The 25859-nt window shown below is 40.2% G+C and overlaps 1 protein-coding gene and 1 long non-coding RNA gene across 3 annotated transcripts; one reads left to right on the top strand and one right to left on the bottom strand.

Moving 5' to 3' along the window:
* The first annotated feature begins 209 nt into the window (after positions 1-209).
* Positions 210-10827, top strand: supt16h (SPT16 homolog, facilitates chromatin remodeling subunit). Its single transcript, XM_027032000.3, has 24 exons — positions 210-682; positions 1656-1748; positions 1872-2042; positions 2326-2478; positions 2600-2746; positions 2948-3099; positions 3351-3523; positions 3702-3792; positions 3912-3985; positions 4190-4302; positions 4409-4474; positions 4559-4654; positions 4765-4880; positions 5149-5302; positions 5579-5706; positions 5862-6124; positions 6369-6487; positions 6780-7018; positions 7177-7252; positions 7347-7516; positions 7719-7848; positions 9518-9644; positions 9780-9854; positions 9965-10827. The coding sequence occupies exons 1-24, from the start codon at positions 617-619 to the stop codon at positions 10072-10074; spliced, it is 3102 nt and encodes a 1033-aa protein (XP_026887801.1). The 5' UTR covers positions 210-616; the 3' UTR covers positions 10075-10827.
* Positions 10828-16506: 5679 nt separating this feature from the next.
* LOC113591501 (uncharacterized) lies at positions 16507-25433 on the bottom strand. 2 transcript variants are annotated; one of them, XR_003412200.3, is made up of 4 exons: positions 25346-25433; positions 21461-24586; positions 20731-20786; positions 16507-20643 (listed from the first exon to the last, which is right to left on the bottom strand). It is a non-coding gene; the product is annotated as an uncharacterized LOC113591501 (long non-coding RNA). The 2 variants fall into 2 exon arrangements; XR_014123840.1 differs by lacking the exon at positions 25346-25433 and adding an exon at positions 25014-25331.
* Positions 25434-25859: the final 426 nt, after the last annotated feature.

Below are 25859 nucleotides of genomic sequence, written 5' to 3'. Positions count from 1 at the left end.
TACGGACAAAACTCTGTAAACACTGTTAGTAATTATTTTTTTGTGTATTTAAAAAACCTCGAACGTTAACCATCTTAACATTTGACACGAGAGCCATTATCGGAAAATAATGGTATATATTTGGCGCTTAAAATAAAAGCATGCGAATTGAGTGGTTGTGAGAGCCGTCAACACTGGGAGGGCGGGAAGCAGGGGGAGGGAGAAACAGTGGGTGAAACGGCGTGTAATTATCACGGTCCTGTATGCGTAGCTGTGCAGCAAACAAATACACGCGCATTTGGCGGAATTTATGTAATTATGTAGCTACAGGCACCAATTTTAATATTAGTGTTGGGAATAAAAACCCGAGCGATCTAAGAAAACAATAGTTTTAATTAATAAAAACAAACAATTTTAATAAGAACTTGGTGTAGGGGATTATACCAATATATTTTTAATTTGTTGATGGGAAAACTAGCCAGCGTTTACAAAGGACAGGAAGGCAGTCCTAGGTTGGAGTAAGCCAACGTTGCAAGCGTCGACAGTGGTTGCAAGGCGTGGAAAGTGCGTGCTTGAGTCCTCATTCCGGCCTTCACTGAAGCCGGGACCTGGAGTTTGGAAGAGCTGAAGAGTCGATATGGCGGTAAACTTGGACAAAGAGGCATATTACCGCCGAATTAAACGACTGTATGGCAATTGGAAGGTAAATACATCAGGTCTGGGAGGTTGTAAGGCCGGCTGTTGGCCGAGACTAGTAAATCTAGTCTTGCTGTTTACAACTGGTTAGCCGTTATCTGTCCGCGTTTTGACGTGCGTAGTGCCGTTTGTTGCCTGTGGTGATGCGCGAGCCATGCACGAGCCATGAGCATCAATAGGAAGGCCTCCATCATCGTCTCGGTGTTGATTTACATTTAACTGTTACGTCTCATACTCCGAGCTCTAACCGTGTGTGGATCGTTTGTAATGTCTAAAACGTGTGTACAAAAATAAATCGGTCAAAAAAAAAAAAAAAAAAATCAAAGCAATAGCTTGCTATTATAGTAGTTTAGCCAGACCGTTACCAATGTAGCTAGCTCGCTCATTTGTCAGGCTAATGCTAACTAGCTAACTTTAGCTAGCAGTGCGTGTTTAGCCATTTATCCTAGCCACCTGCAGAGTTGGCACTGGAGGGTTTTCTTTAATTAAACCGTTAACTTAATTCTTAAACAGTTTGTTTACATAGTGCTTTTCGTGACTATAGTTTTTGTAGCTAGTTAACAATGTCGATTTATTGTGACACATCGGGCTTTTAGATATACTAGCTAACGAGCTCTGTAACTAGCTAGCTAGTTAGCCAGCTAATGGGCTAAAAGTTTAGCTAGCTAGCTAAAGAGTTAGCTAACGCTTTAGTTGCAAAGTTTAGTTTGTTGGATGTTTCGTCTGAAATAAAGTTTAATGCTGTCCCCCTTAATATGTCACAATGCAAGAAACTCTAAAGTGGTAATGGGTGGTTAATGGTTAGTGTTCTTTAGACTGATGAAACATTGCTTTCAGCTTCACATTTGCTAACGCTACCTACACAAGAGGCATTACTTTTTAATATAATGGCGACGCAATAAAAACTATATAAAATATTCTGCAAGAGAGTCTTATGTCTATACGTGTGTATTTTTAAATTTGTGCATTTTGTTTCACAGAAAGGCGAAGATGAGTTTGGTAAGGTGGATGCCATCGTGGTGTCTGTTGGAGTGGATGAAGAGATTGTGTACGCGAAATCCACTGCACTTCAGGTAAAGTGATGGGGTTTGCAATTCTAGTTACATATTTACACAAAGATTTTATAGGTTATTCTAGGTCACTTTTGTGTTCATGTAACTGGTTTTACAATAAAACATCCTCTGTCGCACATACAGACATGGCTGTTTGGTTACGAGTTGACAGACACTATCATGGTGTTCTGTGAGACCAAGATCATTTTCTTGGCCAGCAAGAAGAAAGTGGAGTTCCTTAAACAGGTGGCCATTACCAAGGGCAATGAGAATGCCAATGGAATCCCACCCATTACTCTCCTGGTCAGAGAGAAGGTGAAGTACCCAGTAGACCCAATGGACCATTTTAACATTCTTTCTCTCTTCTCTCATTCTGTCAGAAATTTCAATCCCTAAATTTGAAGATTCCATGGACTCCCTGATGTGGCAATTTTTAGCACATTTGACATTTACATTATCATGCAGCATGGTTAATTCTGAAACTTGTCTGTCCATGATACTCTACATTATTAGCCATAAAATAAGTGTCGTAAATAAAACTTGTAAAAGTAACAGCAACATTCTCTTCCTCTCTCTGGAACTTGGGGTTCTTTCTCAGAATGAGAGCAATAAGGCTAACTTTGAGAAGATGATAGAAGCAATCCGTGGCAGTAAAGCGGGAAAGACGGTGGGCGTCTTTATCAAGGACAAATTCCCTGGAGAGTACATGAAGAGCTGGAATGACATGATCACAGCTGAGGGCCTGGAGAAGGTGGGAGAGCGAATTGATTGTATTTGTCGGGGGGGGGCGGTGGTGGGTTAGATGGTTAGTCGTGAAAATATGGGAAGAGATATAGGCAGCAAGTTATTTTTGCACACTGTGCGTCTGTCAGGTGGATATCAGTGCAGTGGTGGCATACACGATGGCAGTGAAAGAAGACGGTGAGCTGGCCCTGATGAAGAAGGCCGCTGCGATCACCAGCGACGTCTTTACAAAGTTCTTCAAGGAGAGGGTCATGGAGATAGTGGATGCTGACGAGGTGAGGAACGAACACACATGGACATATTCCTAACAAGGGACCAATAGGACTGTTGGTAACACACTATCAGATACCTGCTTTCTTTCCGAATCACTATATATCTGTGGGGAAATTGCCCGTCTCATACATTGCAGCATATAGGTATTGCCTTACATTCCTCAGTGTGTGTGTGTGTGTGCACATATGTATTTGTGTTAACAGAAAGTGAAGCACAGCCGGCTGGCAGAGTCTGTGGAGAAGGCGATTGAGGACAGGAAGTATTTGGGTGGTGTTGACCCCTCAACTGTGGAGATGTGCTACCCCCCAATCATCCAGAGCGGTGGCAACTACAGCCTCAAATTTAGTGTGGTCAGGTGAGAGGGTGTGATGACAGGCCCTTTTGGCTAATAGTGTAGGGGTCTGATGGGCTGGTTTATTTATATTAAAAAATAATAATAAAAAAAATCATTTGACACTTGACAGTCCTTCTGGAAGTATACAGTGTGACTGAAGTATTTAGAATGCGGTGTCTTCAATGTATTATATAATGAACAAGGTTTGGTCTTTTAATAGAACCCCACTTTTAATAGAACTGCATTCTTGTCTCCCTCTTGCTCACACTTAGTGATAAGAACCACATGCACTTCGGCGCCATAACGTGTGCGATGGGCATCCGCTATAAGTCGTACTGCTCCAATCTGGTACGCACCCTCATGGTGGACCCACCACAGGAAATGCAGGACAATTACAACTTCCTCCTGCAGGTGGAGGAGGAACTGCTCAAGGAGCTCAAACACGGTGAGAATGGTGAGAGTGAGGTGTGAAAAGTACAGAGGGCAAATGTGTCTATTTGCCTGCCTGGTCTTTGGGGGGGGTTGACCGGTGCAAGAGTTAGAAGATATCGGGGAAAGGATTGCGTTTCCTTATGCCTATGTGGCATGCTGTTGTAGTGATCCACTCATATGTAAACATATAGGCGTGAAGATCTGTGATGCGTACAATGCCGTCATGGAATATGCCAAAAAGGAGAAACCAGATCTGGTTAGCAAACTTACGAAAAACTTGGGGTAGGTTCAACACCCACAGCACAGAATGCAGGTTCATTCTTACACTTATTTATTTACATAAATGAATGTGTGCATGCACACACAAGCCTGTTTTAGATATAGTGTGGTGTATGTTTCAGGTTTGCCATGGGGATCGAGTTTAGGGAGGGCTCCCTGGTACTGAATGCTAAAAACCAGTACAAGCTGAAGAAAGGTGAGAACACCCTCCCCTATTTCAATCTTGGAGTACATGGACTGGTTAAAAGCAGTTGACTTCATCTGTGGGAGTATAAGTAACAGTCATGATGCTTTCCTTTGCTTGACTGCGCAGTATGTTGGTGTTGGAAAAAGGATCTTATTTCTCATTGAGCAAGTAGTGTGCTATTAACTGTGTATGGTGGGGGCTGTTTGTGTGTAGGCATGGTGTTAAGTGTGAGTCTGGGATTTGCTGACTTGGTGAACAGTGAGGGAAAGAAGGAGGAACAGAAGAAATATGCCCTCTTCATAGGAGACTCAGTTCTGATAAATGAGGTGAAGGTGCACATGCATTTAACATTTTAACAAACTGCTGGGTATATGTGCAACCATATAACACATCCTTAAAATAATGTATCATTACTCTGTGTGTCTGTCACAGGAGGACCCTGCCATTATACTAACTCCAGTGAAAAAGAAGATAAAGAATGTTGGAATCTTCCTCAAGGTATCTGTCTACCTTGTGTGTGCGTGTGCTAACTCGGACCACTGATGTATATGAATGCACTCCTGAATCTCTTACTCTCTCTAGAATGATGATGAGGATGATGAAGATGAGGAGGAAGATAATGCAGAGGAGCTTTTGGGTAAAGGAGCTCGTGCTGCCCTTCTGGCTGACAGGACCAGGGTACGATATGCAGCATGTGGTGTTTATCCTAACATGCAAGCTTGTGTACAGATGTATAATAATTATGGTGTGACTGCCTAATGAACTAATGCTCTAATCCAATTCATCAGAACGAGATGACTGCTGAAGAGAAGAGGCGGGCCCACCAGAGAGAACTGGCCAATCAGATGAACGAAGAAGCCAAGCGACGTCTGACTGAACAGAAGGGTGAACAACAGATTCAAAAGTAAGGGATAAACGTAAAAAGAAGGCATTGAGCTCCTCCTTGTAATGAGGCGTGATTTTACTTTAGTAGCTCAGTTGAAATGAAATCTGGGGGGGGGTTTGTTATACACAACTTCTGTAACATTCAATAAAACTTGAGTCTTTAGTTTTTTAATATTACACACAGACTACTGCACATGTATGCCTAATTGTTTAAGCAAATGCTTCTTGGTGCAACAGCAGTGTCCCCCAGCTGAAAAGCTGACTCTTCTTCCCCTTTTCCTTTGCAGGGCCAGGAAGTCAAATGTGTCCTACAAGAACGTGTCTCAGATGCCCCGTGAGAAGGACATTCGGGACATGAAGCTCTACATTGACAAGAAGTACGAGACGGTCATTATGCCAGTGTTCGGCATAGCCACACCCTTCCACATCGCCACGGTTAAGGTAACACACCCGCCCCTTCGCTCGGACATTGTGCAAATGGGAGAGCGGGGGTGTTGTCTATATATATATTTGGCAGGAGAAAGGTGTTGCATCTAAGCTGATGTTGACTTGTTTAAAAATATGGTCCATGTCCATCAGTATAAGCCATAGTTGAGCTGCTTTCACTCAGATGTGGCATATAGGAATGCAATGCTTTTGTAAAAGGGTGGTCATCACTCACAAGTGGCAATGTTCAGTGCTTGGTTCCCGGATTGAGAAAATGCTGTTTGTGTGTAGAACATCAGCATGTCAGTTGAAGGAGACTACACCTACTTGAGAATAAACTTCTTCGTGCCAGGCAGCTCGCTGGGGAGGCACGAAGGCAACATCTTCCCCAACCCTGAGGCCACATTTGTCAAAGAGATGTGAGTGTCCACCCCTTCATTAATCATGCATGAAGAGATGCCTGCGGTAGCAAGAACATGCTGTGGGAAAATGACGCATACACCTTTTGTATTCTTTACTTCATACGTAACATCTCGCGTCATGAGTCTGGCATGTCTGTGGCCTCTGCTCGTAGTACATACCGCGCATCGAACCTCAAGTCCCCCGGCGACCCGTCGGTACCATCTACCAACCTGCAGAATGCCTTCCGCATCATCAAAGAGGTGCAGAAGCGCTACAAGACGCGGGAGGCTGAGGAGAAGGAGAAGGAGGGCATCGTCAAGCAGGACTCGCTGGTCATCAACATGAACCGCAGCAACCCCAAGCTCAAGGACCTTTACATCCGGCCCAACATCGCCCAGAAAAGGATGCAGGGCTCGCTGGAGGCACACACCAACGGTGATTTTGTGTTTGGTTTTTTTTTAATTTTTATTGAACCAGTTAATTTGTAGAAATCTTTTGCTGCAGCTGCTGTTCTGCTGCTGCTGGGCACACCACTGTGCTACAATCAGTCATGGAGTAAATACTGAGTCAGCACATCTTTTTCTAGTAAAGGGACTGTGGAGGGGACGGGGTCAGTTTTTCATGTCAGCGCACAGGCAAGCCTCTGACTATCAAGCAGTAATATATGTCCTCTCTGTAGGTTTCCGGTTCACATCCGTGCGCGGTGACAAAGTGGACATCCTCTACAATAATATCAAGCACGCCATTTTTCAGCCCTGTGACGGAGAGATGATCATTGTGCTGCACTTCCACCTAAAGGTGTGCATGCTGTCATTGCATGTGGACAAGTCTGGCCAGTGCTTGGCTTTAAAATTGTGGATCTGGCAACAGAATCCTTCATGAACTGGTCATAAAGTTCCCTGAAATGAAAATGATTGGTTCTGTAAAAAATATCCTTATGAAGTCTGAAATGTGTGCAGCTCAGTGAATATCATGATTAACTGAAACTTTGATTGATGGAAAACAAACAAACTAGTCGTCTTTTACTTGTGAAGTTTCTTTCGAGGAAGTCGGTGTGCTTTCCATTCGAATCTCTACCGCTTGCTCCCAGAATGCAATCATGTTTGGGAAGAAGCGGCACACGGACGTACAGTTCTACACGGAGGTGGGCGAGATCACGACGGACCTGGGCAAGCACCAGCACATGCACGACCGTGACGACCTCTACGCCGAGCAGATGGAACGCGAGATGAGACACAAGCTCAAGTCGGCCTTTAAGAACTTCATTGAGAAGGTGGAGACCCTCACCAAGGAGGAGTTGGAGTTCGAGGTCCCATTCCGAGACCTGGGGTGAGGGGGAAAAACTAGCCAAGAGAGTGCAAAACGAACATTCTGTCTGTCCAGCTGTCCTTGCCTTTATTTTCTGTAGTTTCCTGGCATAAGAGCATTGAACTACAAAGCTTAGAACGTCTGCTGAGTTTGAAAGTTCCATTTGTGACTGTGTACAGGTTCCAGGGCGCCCCCTACAGGAGCACCTGCCTACTGCAGCCGACGTCTAGCGCACTCTGCAACGTAACTGAATGGGTGAGTGCCAGAGCAGTCGAAACACTAGTGGCCATTGCTGTAAGCACACCTGTCTCGACTCTCATCCTCTCTTCCCCATGTGTCTCCACTCCAGCCCCCTTTCGTTGTCACACTGGACGAAGTTGAGCTGGTCCATTTTGAGCGTGTGCAGTTCCATCTGAAGAACTTTGATGTTGTCATCGTCTACAAAGACTACAACAAGAAGGTGACGATGATCAATGCTGTGCCCGTCAACTCGCTCGACCCGATCAAAGAGTGGCTCAAGTATGTCCCAGTCCTTCGTATTTTAGTTTCAAGCTTTACATCAGGTTTAATCATGTATGCCTCTCCTTTGAAACTAAACATTATGGTGATTTTTAGTAGTAAGTTAATAATGACTGAAACTTGTAGTACTTGTAAATGCTCAGTTGTAGAAAGGCAAGGAGCTGATGTATGATCACTGATGTGGCGTCCACAATCTTTCCAGCTCATGTGACATCAAGTACACAGAGGGTGTTCAGTCCCTGAACTGGACCAAGATCATGAAAACCATTGTGGATGATCCTGAGGGCTTTTTCGAGCAGGGCGGCTGGTCTTTCCTTGATCCTGAGAGTGAGGTGAGTGGAGGAGGCTGCTTATCAGTGGATTGTTGGTTTAAGAAAAACATGGAAATGAATGGGATAACAAATGTGAAATGTACCTCCCAGTTTTAAGATCATTTTTGAATGAATTGTACTTGTTCACTTTAATAGTAGTTATCTGAAATTGTACACAGCACAATGATCATTCAGGATTCAAATTGAAGTAGACACTTGGGACAAGACATACGTTCACATCCAGGCTTATTTTTCCATCATTTAGGTACCATTTGAGATCATCTAATATCGAAGATGTCAACAAAAAACACCTTTAATTTTGGAGGATTACAAATATGTATCTGGGTGCTGGAGATTCATTTTCAGTCATGCTGTACATTTCCTGATTCACCAGGGTCTTGTTTATTAACCTGTCTAACACTTTTCGGCATATATGAAATTATTTAGGAGCTAGCAGTATTTTCCACTGTGTCCTTGGCCTCTCCAAAGTGCCCAAAAACCTCCAAATGCACACGCGCCCACACAGTCATCAGTCACTATACATTGAGTTTGCAAGATTTTTTTGGGGGGTGCTAAAACATAATGTTCAACCTGAAGACAATATTAGCTTCCTTGCAAGGCTATTGCCTAGGCTGTTGGGTTATGCTGGGGAAAATGCTATAAAGAAATTGTATCTATGCTTTCTTATTTATACTTAGAATTTATAGCAGGATTATGATTTTTTTCCAGCAGTAAATGGAAACATCTAGTGATTTTGTGATACAAACGTCACAGCTAGTCCATGCTAAAAGCCATTGAACCTTCTCTTAGGAACACTTCTACGTGAATTACGTGCATTTTATGGCAAATAAAGGCTTTTGTATTTTAGGTTACTAAGGAAAGGAATGCATGTTTTTGTACAAAGACATGAGCAATCAAAACTACTAGCGTTCTGTATACTTTTTAAACATCAAACAGATGCTTTGATGGTAATTGAATTTTGTATAACCAAAAATGCTGTGCGTTCAGCAAGGGATTTCTGGTGAACGGTTGCACATAGATGGCCTAAAATCGCTAAGCAGGTACTTGTATTGGTCCTGAGTGATTTTATGTTAATGGATGAAGTGTATTTTAAAAATATTCGGTGCCATCAGGTGATTGGTGTATGCCAGATGATTATGCTAGAGGGTGCAGGTGCAGTAACCAGTTAATGGGTTTTAATTTTGTGAGTGAGAGTGTGTTGGTTTTAGTACAGTGCACATAACGGCAGTCAAAGCCTCCCAACAAATCCACTGTAACATACTGTTTAATTAGGAATTCAGTCATTCTGTCCAACAGGCAGAATTTGCTCATCCTCTTGCCCACCACCCCAAATATTTTGTTGGTGGTTATTATGGAATTTAACTCTGTTTTCAACAGTAATGTTCTTGACCAGCAGGGGTCAGCATTTATCTAAAAACTTCTTAAATATTTATTGTTGATTTAAACAAATGATTTATACATTTAAAAGCAAACAAAATCACTAAGGCTTAAAATTGTGAGAAACGCAACCTTTTCCTTTGGAAAATTTACACAAAGCTAGCTTTGTGCAAAGGGAAGCAAACATCACATGGGCTGTGGCTCCGAAGTCCATGATGGCTGGAGTCGGGTGCTTCTGGCTGACCTGCTGTGCAGTGACCCTGGTTTGAAGTAATGTGGGTTGTGGTCATAGGGAAGCGGTGGTGAGGAAGACTCTGAGTCTGAAATGGAGGATGAGACGTTCAACCCTTCAGCTGATGAAGAGGAGGAAGAAGAGGAGGACAGTGATGAAGACTACTCTTCAGAGACTGAGGACTCGGGTAATTGAGATGAACCATGGTCCTGCTTTCATGTCCCTGAATGTTTGCTGCATTTAATGTAATATGTACATTTTCCTTTATACTTTCCTGCTTATATAAGTCATGCCTTTTTACTTTTCGCTTTCGCTCTGTTAGACTACAGCGCATCTCTGGGTAGTGAAGAAGAAAGTGGCAAAGACTGGGATGAACTGGAAGAAGAGGCCAGAAAAGGTGGGCTGACATTTCACCTTCAGCTTTAAACTGGTGTTGGAATGCAGCTGTTACCTAGAGCCAAGCGCATTGCATTACTTGCCTCTTTTTCTTGTATACTGTCCATTTAGCTGACAGGGAGAGTCACTATGAGGATGATGAGACCACCACTAACAACAGGAAGAGGAAGGGCAGATCAACAGCTCCACCCCCCAGCAGCAAGAAAAAGCGGCGGCATTAAGTTACACATGCATGTGTGCGCATACACACCCTCACCTGCACTGCCAATTAATGGTTTCTTCAACCCCCCCCCCCTCTGTGTGTGTGTGTGTGTGTGTGTGTGTCTGTCTGTCATTCTCACATACACACTGTAAATAAAGGCTTTTGCCCCTCGTGTTAAATGGTTGAGTGTCATAAAGAAATGCTCATGTACTAGAGAGCAGAAAGATGTTTGACTCATCTTTCTCAACTTTCATTCCTGTTTGGCATTGTGGGTGTGTGTAAGTGCGTGTATGAGCTAATGGCAGAGGGGTGTCCTGTAAATTTCATCCAGAATTTTTGTTAACCAACAGAGAGCTACAGCAGTGTTGGTGGGGTTTTTTTTTTTTTTTTTCCCCTCTCCTCCCTTTCCTGCCATGTGCTTTATTAGAGCCTTCTGTGTCTCTTCTCAGATTGTCCATCTCATTTTGCCCTGTATTTCCTTCCCCCCCCCAAAAGCTCTTGAACAGATTGACCTATAGATTTGTGTATAGATTCGTTTTGATTAATTTTTTTTTCTGCTCTCTTTTTGTTTGGGTGGGGGAGAAGAGGGAGGGTCATGGGTATACACCACATGTGGACATAAGGACAAACAGTTTATAGATGTGACGTAAACATACACTGTCTTTTGTTATTACCATTCTCTTCGTCCTGAATTGGTAGTCTTGTTAAAAAAAAAAAATAAAAAATTTCTTTTTTAAAAAAAAATTAAAGGAAATAAAAAGTCTTAATATTTGTGCTGTATTTGTTTTTATTTAATTGGGTTATTTGTCTCTTTTTTTGGGGGTGGGGCTGCTGCATGTTAAGATTGGTTGGTTTCTGGCCATAGCGCCAGTAATGTAGCGTGGTAAAAGTTGAGTAACCTCTTGTTATAGATTGTAACTACACCTCTAAAATCTGTGAAACCTAACAGGACATTGCTGTAAAATATAAGATCTCTACAAAGATGTGCAAGTGCTTCTTAATGAACTGCATGCAATGCATTAGCATGGCAGTGTCAGGAAAACTAGAAATGTGTGCAGATCTCAGCAAATGGAACATTGTCTACTTAGTACTGCCATCACCTTGCAGAGTGATGGCAACAGCATGCTCAGTGGCTTTAGGGTTAAAGTGGGCCAAGTTCATAGAAGTTAGATGTACATTTGTGGCCAAAAGTTGAGACATCATTTTGGTTTTCACAAAGTTTGCTTCCTCAGCTCTTTTTTTTTTTTTGTTTTGTTTTTTTTTGGTTGATCATTTTGTCAGATGTTTGTCATTGTACATTACTATACCAGATAAGGATTTAAAAACATTTTATTGACATACATCCAGTTTAAGCAAAGACTTTATTTACAGTGTTGATCTTTCTTTTTTAAGACTTATGCAATTTGTGTTGACATGCTGGATATCAGTTGACTGATGGCAACCCATTCTTGCCTAATCAGTGCTTGGAGTTGATCACAGTTTCTGTGTTTTTGTTTGACCACCCTCTTTTTGAGGATTGACCACAGGTTCTCAATAGGATTGATATCTGGGGAGTTTCCTGGCCATGGACCAAAAATTTCAATGTTTTGTTCACCAGGCTGCTTTTTCTGTTATCGATTTTGCCTGTTGACGTGCTGAAAAAAGCATTGTTCATCCCCAAATTGCTGCTGGATCATTGGGAGAATGCTCTTGGAGGGTAATTTGATATCATTCCTTATTCATGGCAGTGTTCTTAGGCAAAACCTTGTGAAACCCACTCCTTTGTGAACGGTCTCAGGATCCCTCACTGTTGGCATGGCACAAGACTTATAGTAGTACTCACCTTTCCTTCTCTGGACAATCATTTGTACAGATGTCCCAAACAGTCTGAATGGGGTTTCATCAGAGACAATAACTTTACCCAAGTCCTCTGCAGTCTAATCCTGATACTTTCTGCAGAATGTGAGTCTGTCCTTGATGTTTTTCTTGGAGAGAAGTGGCTTCTTTGCTGCCCTTCTTGAGACTAAGCCATCTTCCAAAAGCCTTCGCCTTCGCCTTACTGGGCATGCAGATGCACTCACACCTGCCTTCTGCCATTCCTGAGCAAGCCCTGCACAGGTGGTGACCTGATCCTATAGCTGCATCCTCTTTAGGAGAAGGTCCTAGCATTGCTGGACTTTCTTTAAAGCTTTCTTCACTGCAATTGAACATCTCTCTTTGAAGTTCTTGATGATTTGATAAATGGTTGATCTTTCAAGGAGCAATGCCCTTGGAGGTAACCATGGTTGACAGAAGAAAACTTCAAGCACCACCACCCTTCTAAAGCAACCAGTCTGCTCTTCTAATCAGCATGACAATGATATCAGCTGCCTTGTCATTTTGTGGCAGGGCTGAAATGCAGTGGCTGGATTGCAGTATTTTTTGTGATTAAGTTAATTTTCTTGGCAAGGAATGACTTTGCAATTAATTGCAATTCATCTGATCACTCATCACAATCTAGAGTTAATCCAAATTGCCACCATAAAAACTGAAGCAGCAAGCTGTGAAAACCAAAATTTGTGCTAGGCTCAGAACTTTTGGTCATGACTGTATGATGTATGTTGTGCTCAGTGTGATGACCACTTTTCTCAGTTTTCAAATTTAAATTCCATGTAGTTTCAGATAACTTGCTATTATCGGAACATCATCAAGCACTAAAAACACGCCGTGGTTCAGTTTCTCAGTCAGTGTTGCTGTCCTCAACGTTCGTGGCTTTTACAAAATGAAAATGGAAAACATATGTTCAGGTTGTCTGTGTTCTTTGCTCTTGTAAATTCAGTTAGCTGCCAGCACTGACATGGTCTCTCAGTGCTACACATACTCATTCATGATAACTGGAGAATATGCATATGTCATGCCTATTTGTATTAGTGTATAAATTGAATCTGTATGTGCATATTATTTTTATTGGTGTATAAATTGAACATGCATATATATTTAAAACTACTTTTGCAGTTACATTTTAAAGTTTAGACCAGGTACATAATGTTGCCACAGTCTCTCTGGGTCATACTAGAGGCATTTAGAAGGCAGAAAACCATGTGTTCTTTAACAGCACTTTCACAACAGCAATTTTTACAAATGTTTTTTTTTTTTTTTTTCATTCATCAAATTTCTAAATGACATGCTTAATGTGGCCTTTGTTAAGAATTATTTTGTGGCTTGGGCCAAACTGCTTGTGTCCAGTACTCTTCCATCCGTCGAGTAATCTATTACCACCAGGCCTACAGGTAAGTTTCAGAAAATAGATGGTTTTGTAGTTTATCAGGATAAGATTAAAAAAAAATCTTAGAAACTGCAAAACAATTGAGGACATGGCATTCTATTTTATTATAAGGTTTTTAGCAAATATACCTTGTGGGTATTTTTTTTTCTTTTTCTCTGTCTCTATATTTTCTCTGTATTTCAAACCCATCGGCTGCTTTAAGATGAAACTAGCTGCACCTGCATGACCATAACCTATTCTGGACCTGAGGCGGGAAATGTCTAAAAAAAACTCTCTTTACTATCAGGCATTCTTGTGGCTAATGTATTCTTCCCCATTTTGAGAGTTATAGTATGGGACCAGTTGTTAACATAGGGGTCTTAAGATATATGGTTAAAATCTAAACAGCACTAGGAGACCTTCAAATGGTTCAAGTTAAACTTTCTGTCATCTTAGTAGAGGCAGATGAAAGTAACGGTCCAGAGTTTTAAGTGCAGACAGTTGAGCTAATGAATTAAGTCATCCAAGATTTAGTTATGACATGGCTGAATTTTCGACTCAAGAACAGGAGGTCAAATCTTTCCTGGTGAAATATAATGAGGCATTTAGCCAGGGGCAGGGAAACATGGCTTGTACTAATTTACTTGGGTACTATAGTTTTAGATTATGCACTAGTACGGCAATAACATTGCCCCTCCCCCCTTCCCAGTTTGAGTTGGTGAAAGTTTATATTTAGGAGCTGTTAGATGCAGCTTTTGTATGGATGAGTCACAGTCCCCATTCCTCTCCCACTGTGGTTGTTTGGAAGAGGGATGGCGCTATTTGCCTATGTGTGGATTATCGGCAGTTGAAAAGATTATTGAGAACTGAGTCCTTGGATCCATCATCATTGGTCCAGTTTCCTTGAGAACCTAAGATAGCATTTTACTCCATTTGGATTATTTGAAGTTCAGTGGATGCATTTTGGCCTATGCACCGAATACTATTTTTTTTAGCGACTAATGGAGAGAATTATTGTTTATCAGCGGTTCCAGTTTTGTTGTGCCTGTGTGCTGTGAGCTTTCGATCATCTATTCAAGAACATCTTGAGTTGCTGGAGCTAGTAATATCTCGAAACGTCACTTCAGTCCATAGAAACATAGAATCAGCGACGCCTAGTGAAATCTAAAAACCAGCTAAAACAACCTCTTATCATTCACCTTTCACTGCCCCATGATGAGCAAAAGCTTTTCATGATCAGACCATGGGGTGTATCAGTTTAATTGTTCCAGCCTCCGTCCCTCTCTTCCACTGGGGCAGGCCTACACAAATTCAACACAGGGAGAAGCAACCATATAAAAATGGTACAGCCCAGCATTTTTAAACATATCCAGTGCTGGAGCGTCGGACCTTAGCCTTTCTTTCCTGATGTAATTTAACACACTTGTTTCTGCCCACTGATCAGTTTAGCTTGTGATGTTCTCTACGGGAAATGCAAAATGTTAACTTCATCATGCACAGCAGCTATCCTGAGGGCTGTACAGTGCGATTACGCAAGATAAGAGATGAACATTTTAGAATGAATGGCAAAAAACTCCCTTTGCATTGCCACCACTAACTTACTGAAATGAGTATTCATAGTATTTATTCATCCAGTATGACTGACATTGTTGTAAGTATTACAATTGTTAAAATCCTAAATATAGGATTCAAATTTCAGATAGCAGAGCCTCTCAATCTAGTGGAAATGGATTTGGTAGGAAAATGAACACCAGTACCAACAAGAGGACCTGAAACAGGCACTAAAAAGCAAGAGTACACAAGAGGTGAATAAGTGCATTAGACTTTTTCTACAAATTTGGTGCTGTCATGCCCTGATCATTGCACCTCAAAAATACTCATCCGTTCATCAGTTTATTGAATGATTAGCTGCACCTGTTCCTCATCTCCCCTTCTAATTAGGTCCCACAGGTGACCATCTCCGGTGCTTCACATTTGAGTACTGTTGTCACTTTTGAGTTTTGTTGTTCTGTTTAGGTCAGCTGTCAAAAAGTGCAGAGTCACCGACAAGACAACTTCTGAAACAAACAGAAACCCATGACATTGTTAGGAGATACAACACAAATACTCAACAAAAAGGTTTGAAGAAGAAAATGGAAAGATGACAGGAAAATCATTTTGTGAAACTAGGTTTTATTGAAAAATGTCAAGAATAGAGTAAAGGAAGGAAAGGAAAAATGACTCCAACCATGTTGATTCCATTCATATTCCTCACAATTGTGGGAAAAATGTCAACTTTGTGTCTAAAAGGGGAAAAGCTGCAATAAAACGAAAATAAACCTTTTAAGGAGATTACTTATCCAGAACCTTGCATCCCCCAAAATAGAGGACATCTGTTCCAACTGGCCAATCTGTTCAGACTCCACCATTGACTAGACACTCCTCCACATCACATCAGAATGCTGACCTCAGAACAGACCTCAACATATTCTGTGACAACCATTAGCCTGGCTTCCTTAAAAACCTCATCTTCACTTCAGTTTTCTACTTCCACTCCAAACTACATTCAACAATCCAAAACACATCTGGAAGCCCCTGAAGTTCAAATAACATTTCCAGGGCCACCTAACTTGCCCGTATCTAATATAACCTATAACTGATTTGGTGAAGTTTGTCCCAGATATTTCAGTTTGTCCCAGAAATGGATGTCTTACTCTGAGGCAACACGTTTTCCTAGTAATAACTGAAATAGGGCGAAAAGGTCAAAAGATGTATTGTGGAGCAAGATCGGTCCATATACGATATTTTCAAAATACTCGGATTTTGCCCCAGGTACACATCTGTAAAGTGAAGTAGGATTAAGTGTACATTCTTCATGCATTATCTGTAATTATTGCTCTCTTATTCATAGAGCTTTCATGAGGACAAAGGGCATAAATATTTCAAGGTGGGGCACTATTGTACATCCTATACAGCAGGATTGAACATACCTTGTTTCCAAAGTAAGAATTAGATTTTCTCTAGCCTTTCTTCAATATCTTAGTAACATGTGATTCATACATAACTATCTTGCAAAATAGCTAGCAGGACTTCCTTGTGGATGAAGCAGGAGTTAATTCAGAGTATATTGCAGTAACAACTGAATGAAATAAGTAGGCATAACCAATAACTTTCATATTTATTTTTCAACTATTCTGTTTTACACTTTAATGATATCTACTTTCAGTGTATCCATTTACTTTTGTATGTTTTATTAGTGTATTCTTAATCACACTCAGTTTTACTCAAAGTGTACAGTAAAAGTTACAGTTGGTCAGTTACAGTTGGTAAATATAATTGGGGCACAGGGATTAACAGGGAAAATGTACTAATTTTAATTAATTTATTAATGACTAATAATTCAGTCTCAACTCATGAGTCACCAATTCCATATATGATTATTTATCGTTTACGAAGCATTATAATACCACTCTGGGCTCACAAACGTAATAACCAAGGTATGTTTATGGAATAAGCAGAGATCAGAAAAACAAGCACAACAATTATTGACTGAGATTCATGAATGACCAGGAGTGGCCAGTTCACTAGAATCATAATCGCAAGCCTAACAATGTAAACAAGCAAAATTTAACACAAAAATGTGGTGGATACATGTAGCTAGCTAAATTAATGTAAATAAATAGAGAAACAAAGTAAATAGATTGGTTTACGTAACTTATGGGATTTATCAAACGGGTAATCTACTTATCAATCAAGACCAACAAAGGAAACTTATTAATCAACAAATTGGTAGTAAAAGTATGCCTACAGTCTAATAAGAGGATCAGGAGAGAAAGCCGTTGCAACAGTGAAGTGGGGAACTAATTAGGAGTTATGAGGCTGTGTCACAGGTGAAGGGAAATAGTTAACTCATCTAATTTAATTAACAAACATTAAAGCTAATATTGAAACCAACTGATAACATATAAAGGAAATGTCGGCTATCATGACTCGCTGGCGCTCGACCCTGTCAAACTGTCTGGAGATGCATGCATGTGTTTCATTGGCTCATCCAGACAGTGTGGAGAGAGTGCGGGAGAGTCAATTTAACTTCGGGTGTCAGGTCAGTGTGCCAGAAGATCAGTTTTTTGTCCAACTGCATGAATGGCAGTGAGTTTAGTGACCTTGCTGTGAAATTGTTCGGTGACTCTTAAGAGTTCGCTGTCCTTGGAGTCGTGGTCACACTAATGAATTAAATTAGCAAGATAATAACAAAAGAACAACGATATCAAAATTAAAATATGGTAAACTAAGACAACATGGATTTGAGTATTTCTAGCTGCTTAGTGAGAGGTTATTGACTAGTTTAAGAAACGAAAAAAATCTTTGTCTCCGCTGGCCTTTATTTCAGTCAGTCTTGCAGTTCGCACCTCAGACCAGAGCATACTAGACTGCCAGGCTGCTCAACTCAACTGCTGTGAGGTTAAAATTTGTCAGTTATATCTTGGAGGCCTGCCTATGCCACGTATATTCAATAACCTCTTTTCACGATTGGTGGCAAAGAATTTAGAGATATAGGAATACAGGAATGCATGGGATCCACCATGGGGGGGTGGGGGTGGGGGCATCCTCCACTGGCCGACAATGTTCACCACAATAATCATTTTAAGAGAAAAATAAATAAAAAATGAAACAATTAGAAATTAATGTCTAGTCCAACTTTCTAGAGGTCCTAGTCTTGTCCCAATAGTGTGCATGTGTCCGAGACCCATCCCACAAGAGAATGTCCATTAAGGGCAATGGAGAAGTAGTTGGCTAGGGTGAAGGTGTGGTCAGCTACAGGAGGGGACATCAGGGGATGGTGGGAGTAGTCATGGCAGCTGAGATGGGTTGAGGCTCAGTAACATCGTGACATCAGGGGTAGGTGTACCTCAGTAGAAAGAGGGACTGGATTATTAGGCATGTCCAGGTATGAGGGTGTGTAAATTAGGGAACTGTAATGTGCAATGATGGATACCAGCAGATCTAACTATGGCAGCACAGCTAAAAGGCTAGCTCTAGAAGGAAACACAGGCATGAGGACACCCTGGTTCTTCAGCACTCTCTCAGTCAACAAACTTGAGTGACAAAAGAGAGGTGAAGTGACAGCATCACAACATCCCAGTTTACCATAACTCTCAATGCACATGGATTCACAGATCTACACCTCTACCTAAAATGGGAAGTAGTTAATAAAATGCCTGAGTGTACAGATAGGTTTTCAGCCTTTCCTTAAATATTGAGACTGTGTCTGAGTCTCGAACATTTACAAGAAGGTTATTCCATAGTGTTTTCCATATTCAACAACATTATTAACACCGCTGCATCACAGGCTCTCTGTCAGTGAGATCAAAGAGGATTATGTGGTGTGCAAAAACCTTGCTGCTCTTGCACCAGTACATCACTCCACTAATGGTGTCAATTCATTTATCTAATTTACGATGTTAATGGTAGCTAATTCCATAATAATGTTAGTTAAGGGAATCCTAAAGTAAAGCAGTACTATCCTGTCATAGCTTCATGCGGTTACAACATGGCTACAACTCAGTGGTTTTGAAATTTCCATCACCTATTTCATTACTACATTTCTAGTGTTTCAATCTCTTAAGAAATATTTTAAGGTTTTCAGCCTAGCCTTAAATATTGAGACTGTGTTACGGGCAAATCCAGATTCAGAGTCGTTATAACGGTCCCGGGTCATTGGGCCAATATGGAGAGTACTAGGATACATGATAACAAACAAGCAAACAAAAGCACATGAAGGCAATACAAGGGAAGCAGGCTATAACAGGCTAATAAACACAGGATACCCATACAGACTAGGAGGCATGGAGTATAAACTTACAGGCATACAGGCATACAGATACAGGCTTTCAAAAACATCCAAACATACAGACATTCATTCAATGAACAGCAAAAACACAGAGAACCAGACAGGGTCTAAATACATGAACGAATGAACACTAAACAAGGCACAGGTGCAAATCAGGAATGGTGAAAACCAAAACATGGACTGGAATTGAAATGAAGAAAGAAACATGACATAGAAATCATGAAACATGGACGATAGGAGGGACCAACCGTGACACCTGTTATTTGTGTTTTTCACATTTAGTTGACTGCTGGGGTTGAGAAAATCTGTTATGAGACAAAGTGATAATTCAATCAACCATTTTTATTATGTTCCATATGTTCCAAGCAAAGCAAAAGAAAGCAGAAACTGTATCTGAACATTGTGACATGGCTGTTAATTTTATCTCAAGACAGGAAAGGCATAGGGAAAGGCATCACAGGCAGCATATACATTGGTTTTAAAAAACATTCAAATTGAATTTGCTGTAAAGGGTTCTGTATTATTTTCTAACCTCTTGTCCAATGAACATAAAACATAGGAAAAAAATGTACAATCAAAATCTAGAAGGTTCTGATCAGGGCAGTGAGGAAATCCAAACTAGTCACCTCCTTTTGCTGGACTCTCTATGTGTATGGGTTGTCTGAATTTTGTGATGTCCTCAGCTCTATAGCTGTGTTGTGTTGTGTGTGTGTTTATGATCTCTGAGTCCAGTAAACCATTCCACAAAGGAGAGGGTCTGAAATCTTTGTCAGGCTTATCACAGCAATAGTGATTACCCACATTTCCCAGTATTCCCACCAAAAAATAATTACGAGCACAAATGAAATATACGTAACTACTGTGAACACTACCAAAGCCAAAACTACAGGATGTGGTTTTTTGGTCCTGTAGGGGATGTCGTCAGTGTGGGCTGGCATTCTGCATGTGATTATCCCCGTTGTGGCTGTTATTGCAATCAAAAGTGATAGACTCAAGACAAAAATAGCAGTTAAGCTGAAAACCTCACAGAGGACAAAACAAAAGAATGCAATGATTGAAACTGTGATGGAGCAAGATGGAAAAAAAACATGAGTTGAACAGGGTGGATGTCTCAAATAGAGAACACTCTCCAGTGCCACCACCGGATGGAGATGAAGACCAAAGATTCTTGACCCTGACCATGAAGAAGACAATATTTTGCATGTCATGCTTTTGTACCAGCAGTTTTCATCCTGGAGCAGTTTTGTCACAACATATATATTCAGGAGGAGCTCCAACAGGTCATTCAGGAGGAGCATGATGATAAGAGCTGAGATTTGGCCTCCACTCTTAAGATGACGCCACAGAACATGGCCAGCCCATAGTAGCGCTATCACACTTGCACATGAACCAGTAATGAAGACAATGGATAATGTTTTCTTGCCAGCCACGCGTGCTTGATCAATATCAGGTCCAGAAAATCTATAATAAGCAGGAAGGTTTGAGAAAAGGACATGTGCCATGGTATTCTTCAGTTGAATGAGTTGTTCTTTGTCCTGTGATGAAAATTACAGATTAAAGACCTTTATTGTAGCAATAATCTTTTAAACATTACAAAGGTGTGGCAGTGTTAGACTACTCACAGAAGCGATCCATGGACTGCAAAAATGAGAGCTGCTATTCCACTACAAACGCCCAACTGAATGCAAATAAAAATGAGAAAAAATGTTTTGAATAAATCTATCATAATTTATGGTACAAGAGTCATAACATTGAGTGCTGTTTTTGCTATAATATGTTGGTGAATATTCAGTAGTATTAATGTTATCCAAAAAGGAATGTCAGTAGACCTAGATAAGAACTGTGAGCTGGGATGAAGACTATAATCATAGTCCACCCAAATGAAACCATATAGTCATCTCTACCAGTTTTGTTACTGTTTACTCATATTGACCATCCACCACCATCACCACCACCACCCCTCAGTAAAGCTGCCCTCAAACATCTTTGTAATTTTATTCATTTTTATGTGGAAAGGTCATAAAATATATAAAATGCTGTTGGGGCCCAGATTTAGGAAAGCAAACAACCTTTCATAAATGTAGCAGATGAACTTTCTGATAGTGCCTTGTTAGTGTGTAGTATATCATAAACATATAAAACATTTAACCATTCCTTCTACATAGACATTTAACAGCTGAAAATGTCTATGTAGAAGGAATCTACATGGACACTGGATATAAGTGCTTCTATACATTTAAATAACTTGTATACAAACTAAAAAATACAAATTTGTTTTACAGATTAAAAACATTTCTATATCAGACAATCTCTATATGAAATATATACATGCTAGATATGATTTGCTCTTACCTCTGTAATCAGTTGTTAGCAAGGTTTTTTGCAATGGAATGAAATGTTCTCTCTGAGAAGTTATTTCTTAAGAGATTGAAACACTAGAAATGTAGTAATGAAAGTGGTGATGGAAATCTTCCAGCTATGGGTAAATACTGTCCAAAATTTCAAAACTTCTCATTTGTAGCCCTGTTCTAACCCCATGAAGCTATGACAGGATAGTACTGCTTTACTTTAAGATTCCCTTAACTAATATTATTTATAGCATTAGCTAACATTAACATTGTAAATTAGAGAAATGAATTGACACCATTAGTGGAGTGCTCTACTGGTGCAAGAGCAGCAAGATTTTTGCACACCACATAATCCTCTTTGATCTCACTGACAGAGAGCCTGTGATGCAGCGGTGTTAATAATGTTGTTGAATATGGAAAACACTATGGAATAACCTTCTTGTAAATGTTCGAGACTCAGACACAGTCTCAATATTTAAGGAAAGGCTGAAAACCTATCTGTACACTCAGGCATTTTATTAACTACTTCTCATCTTAGGTAGAGGTACAGATCTGGGAATCCATGGGCAATGAGAGTTATGGTAAACTGGGATGCTGTGATGCTGTCACTTCAACCCATCTCAGTTGCCATGGCTCCTTCCACCACTCCTGATGTCCCCCTGATGTCCCCCTGCTGTAGCTCACCACACCTCCACCCCAGCCAACTAATGCTGCATCTCTGTTGTCCTTGATGAACATCCTCACGAGGGATGGATTTCGGACATGCGCAAGACGTCGAGACCAGACTAGGACTTCTAGAAAACCGGACTAGACATTGATTGCTTATTTCTTTATTTATATTCTTTATTTAATTTATGTTTTTTTTCTTCTTCTCTCTCTCACTACTTATTCTGCTTCTTATTGTTTATATTGTTGCTATTGTAGTGTCCTTTCTCAGCCAGAGGAGGATGAGCTCCCCTTCTTTGGAGTCTTGCTTCCTCTCAAGGTTTCTTCCTCATGCTCTAGGGAGCTTGTCCTTGCACTGTCACCCTTGTCTTGTTCACTGGGTGGACTCTGACATTTGTAAAGCTACTTTGTGACAATATCTGATAAAAAAAGCTCTATATAATGGATAATGGATAAGGGCAACATTCCTCCCAGTGGAAGTGGTGTAACCCTTACCCTAGCACAAACTTCAATGGTGAGTAATCTGATCACCCAAGAGGCACGATAATACCAGGTGTAAATGGTGCGCCAGATTCTGCTGTCCTGGCACCACTTCCTGCCACTGAATGTAATGTTCCTCCACTGGTATTACAGACCACATATATTCTTCTTCCTTCCCTCAAATCTCTCCCATCTTTTGGGTGCTCTAGCATCTAGTCACTTTGCTTTGACTTTGCTTTGCATTGACATGCCTGCATGTGCTATTATCTGAAATGAGAATTGTAAGGTTCCAAATAGTTATGACACTAAAATGCTAAATGTGCCCAACATAATATAAATTAGAGGAGTTAGTAAGTGTGGTGTCTGTATATGCATGTGTATATTTTCATACTACATTTTGAGGCAATAGAGTGAGGGCACAGAGCAAACACATTCTTTTAGAACAATTGGTTTGTCTCACTGTAGTGAGAATATCTGTAATTTCATTACTACACATTTGCTGCCTCACATTAACATTGATGTTTTAATGCAAAATATCATTTGTTTCACATATTTTATTCTCTAAGAATTATATATTTTATTCACTTTTATATTTTATTCTATCTGTGAGTTGTGCTGACTGTGTTTCCTCATTTCCTAATTGCATGAGAAGTGGTTAATAGACCCTCACTCTGTAAATAACTATAGTCCCATATGAAAAGACTGCTAAAAACACTTCACTGATCATTTTGATTATTACACATATTTAAATAAGGAAAAAGAGAAACAAAGACATATTTAAATAAATATAAAGTAATAGCCAATGAACCATCTTAACATTGTAAGGTTGGTTTCCATTTTATCACTAAGCAAACAATATTAACAACGCAACCAGAAAAAATAAAAAACAACCCAAAACCCCCAAAAACCCCAAAAAAACAAAAATGATATATTTAGACAGAGAGGTGATTTTGATACATTTTCTCAAGAATTTGCTATGGTGGGTTATGAAATGCTCTCTGAATACGACAAAACAGAAGACAGCGTACACATCCGAGTACAAAAGATTCTGCTGTGAACAGTGAGGAACCCTAACTGGTCACCTCAGATTGCTGAGCTGTGTGTTTTGTCGGAATTCTGTGATGGTGTCATCTCTGTAGCTGGGTTGTTCTCTGTGGGTGTTTGTGTTGTCTGACTGAGATTCTCCCTGTAGACCAGTATGCAAAGGAAAGTGTCTAAGATAATCCTTAAACTCATCAGACAGTTACCAGTCACCCGAAGTTCCCAGGAATTCCACAGAAATAAACACAGGACAATATATACCATATATGGGACAACTATGAACATTAAAAAAACCAACAACACATAAGGTGGCTTCCTGGTACTGTGAGAGGTTTCCTCTGTGAGGGGTGGTGTTCTACAAGTGACTATCCATGTCATGGCTATCATAGCTAACAACAGTGGTAGACTCGAGATATAAAGAAAAGGCAAGCCAAAAAATTCACATAAGAAGATACAAATGAACACAACGACTGAGACTATAATGGAGCATGAAGGAAAGAAAACATGAGCAGAGCAGAATTGATGTCTTATTGAGAGAACACTCTCCAGCACTACCACTGCATTTAGGTGAAGACCGAAGTTTCTTGCCCCTGACCACAAAGAAGTAAATGTCCGACATGTCATACTTGTTAACCAGCAGTTTTCACCCTGGAGTAGTTTTGACACTATGTATGGATCCAGAAGCAGCTCCAACAGGTCACTAAGGAGCAACATAATCATGAGGGCTGAGATTCGGAATCCGTTCATACGATGCCGCCACAGAATATGGCCAAACCAAATTAGAGCTGCCACACTTGCGCAGGCACCAATGATGAGGAGGATGGACAGCCTTTTCTTGCCAGCCAAACGTTCTTGATCAATATCAGATTCTTTAAAATAAAATGGAATTTTGGCAAACAGGACATACGCCATAGTTTTAGTCAGTCACTGAATAAGCACAATCCTGTAAAAATAAACAAAAACAAACAGGCTGAAAAAAGCTTGGAAAACAAGTTACAAATAAAGGCAAAAGCTCTAGTATGTGCAACAACATGCAGCTGTTATTGTAATAAAAAATAGATCAGTAGACACTGGAAACAAGGAAAAACCATTATTACATATAAAATTATTAAAGTCTACATTTTAGAATTAATAATCCTTCTTAGGTTCAATGTAAGATCATTATTATTAGTGTCTAACATTAATCTCAGTTAGAATCCAGTGACAGGCACTCTCCCTTCTCTAATTACTGATGCACATTGCATTTACTGTCAGAACAAATTGTTTATTGCATTTTTTTTTTTTTGTAGGTCTAGGTAATATACCAGTTGATTGATTAGCATTGCAGCTTTGCCTTGATTATTGCATTTCCCTGCCATGTGCCTTATTACCTTGAGACTGTGCCTGTTGTACTTGCATGCTGGTATTTAATTCTGTTCCATCACTGATGGATCATTTTTCTGTTTTACAGTAAACCAGAGTTACACTTTGAGAATTGTTGCTTGTGTTTGCCAATTCAGGTGACTTTTACCACCAGTATACATAATGGAGTTGTTTGGGATCACAGCTACTAATCTCTTTTCACCCAAAAGTCAGAGCATATACACACTTATCACTACACGTTACATGCTACACTGGCGTCACAATATCATTAGCAACATTTAACCTTAAAGACTGAAATGATCACTAAAATAGTAATAATGTACATATGATTTAGTCTTACCTCTGTCATGAACAGTTCACAGTGTTTTTTCTGGGACAGTGATATGTTATGAAATAACAGAAGAGAAGACCATCCCACCCTATTTCACCAAACTATCACTGATGAAATGAGAACTGAAACATAAAAGGGTAAATGTGGTAATGCAAGCTTCCTGGGCATTGGTCCTGCTATAACTGCTATACCCTGCTATAATCACTCATCAATACATATTTATCTACTTTTGACTTTCATCTATCACCCCTGTGGGTCCTCCCATTTTTTGGTTTCTATCTGTTTTAGCATCAAAATACAGGAAGATGAGATTTGAAAAGTTGAAACCTGTCTATCTGATATTGTCTTGCAAGATGGCAGTACATCATTAGCAACATTTAACCTTGAACAAAGACTGAAAAATTCAATTTATAAGACATAGTGCCTCTCATACCGCCATTAAATAGATGAAATCCAACTTACAAACATAACACCTAACTCTACAACACGTATGTTTTCTTAACAACTATTACACTGAACTGAA

Source organism: Electrophorus electricus, chromosome 5 (assembly GCF_041902795.1).
Source record: "Electrophorus electricus isolate QZ-2024a chromosome 5, ASM4190279v1, whole genome shotgun sequence".
NCBI lineage: Eukaryota > Metazoa > Chordata > Actinopteri > Gymnotiformes > Gymnotidae > Electrophorus > Electrophorus electricus.
This window is presented reverse-complemented; position numbering and strand designations above follow the sequence as displayed.

Excerpts from the sequence above, each read along its gene's own strand:
- supt16h (XM_027032000.3), top strand. The coding sequence starts at position 617 with ATGGCGGTAAACTTGGACAAAGAGGCATATTACCGCCGAATTAAACGA. Across the intron at positions 3,793-3,911 it reads AAACTTACGAAAAACTTGGG|GTTTGCCATGGGGATCGAGT; the intron begins GTAGGTTCAACA and ends TGTATGTTTCAG. Across the intron at positions 4,655-4,764 it reads TTCTGGCTGACAGGACCAGG|AACGAGATGACTGCTGAAGA; the intron begins GTACGATATGCA and ends CCAATTCATCAG.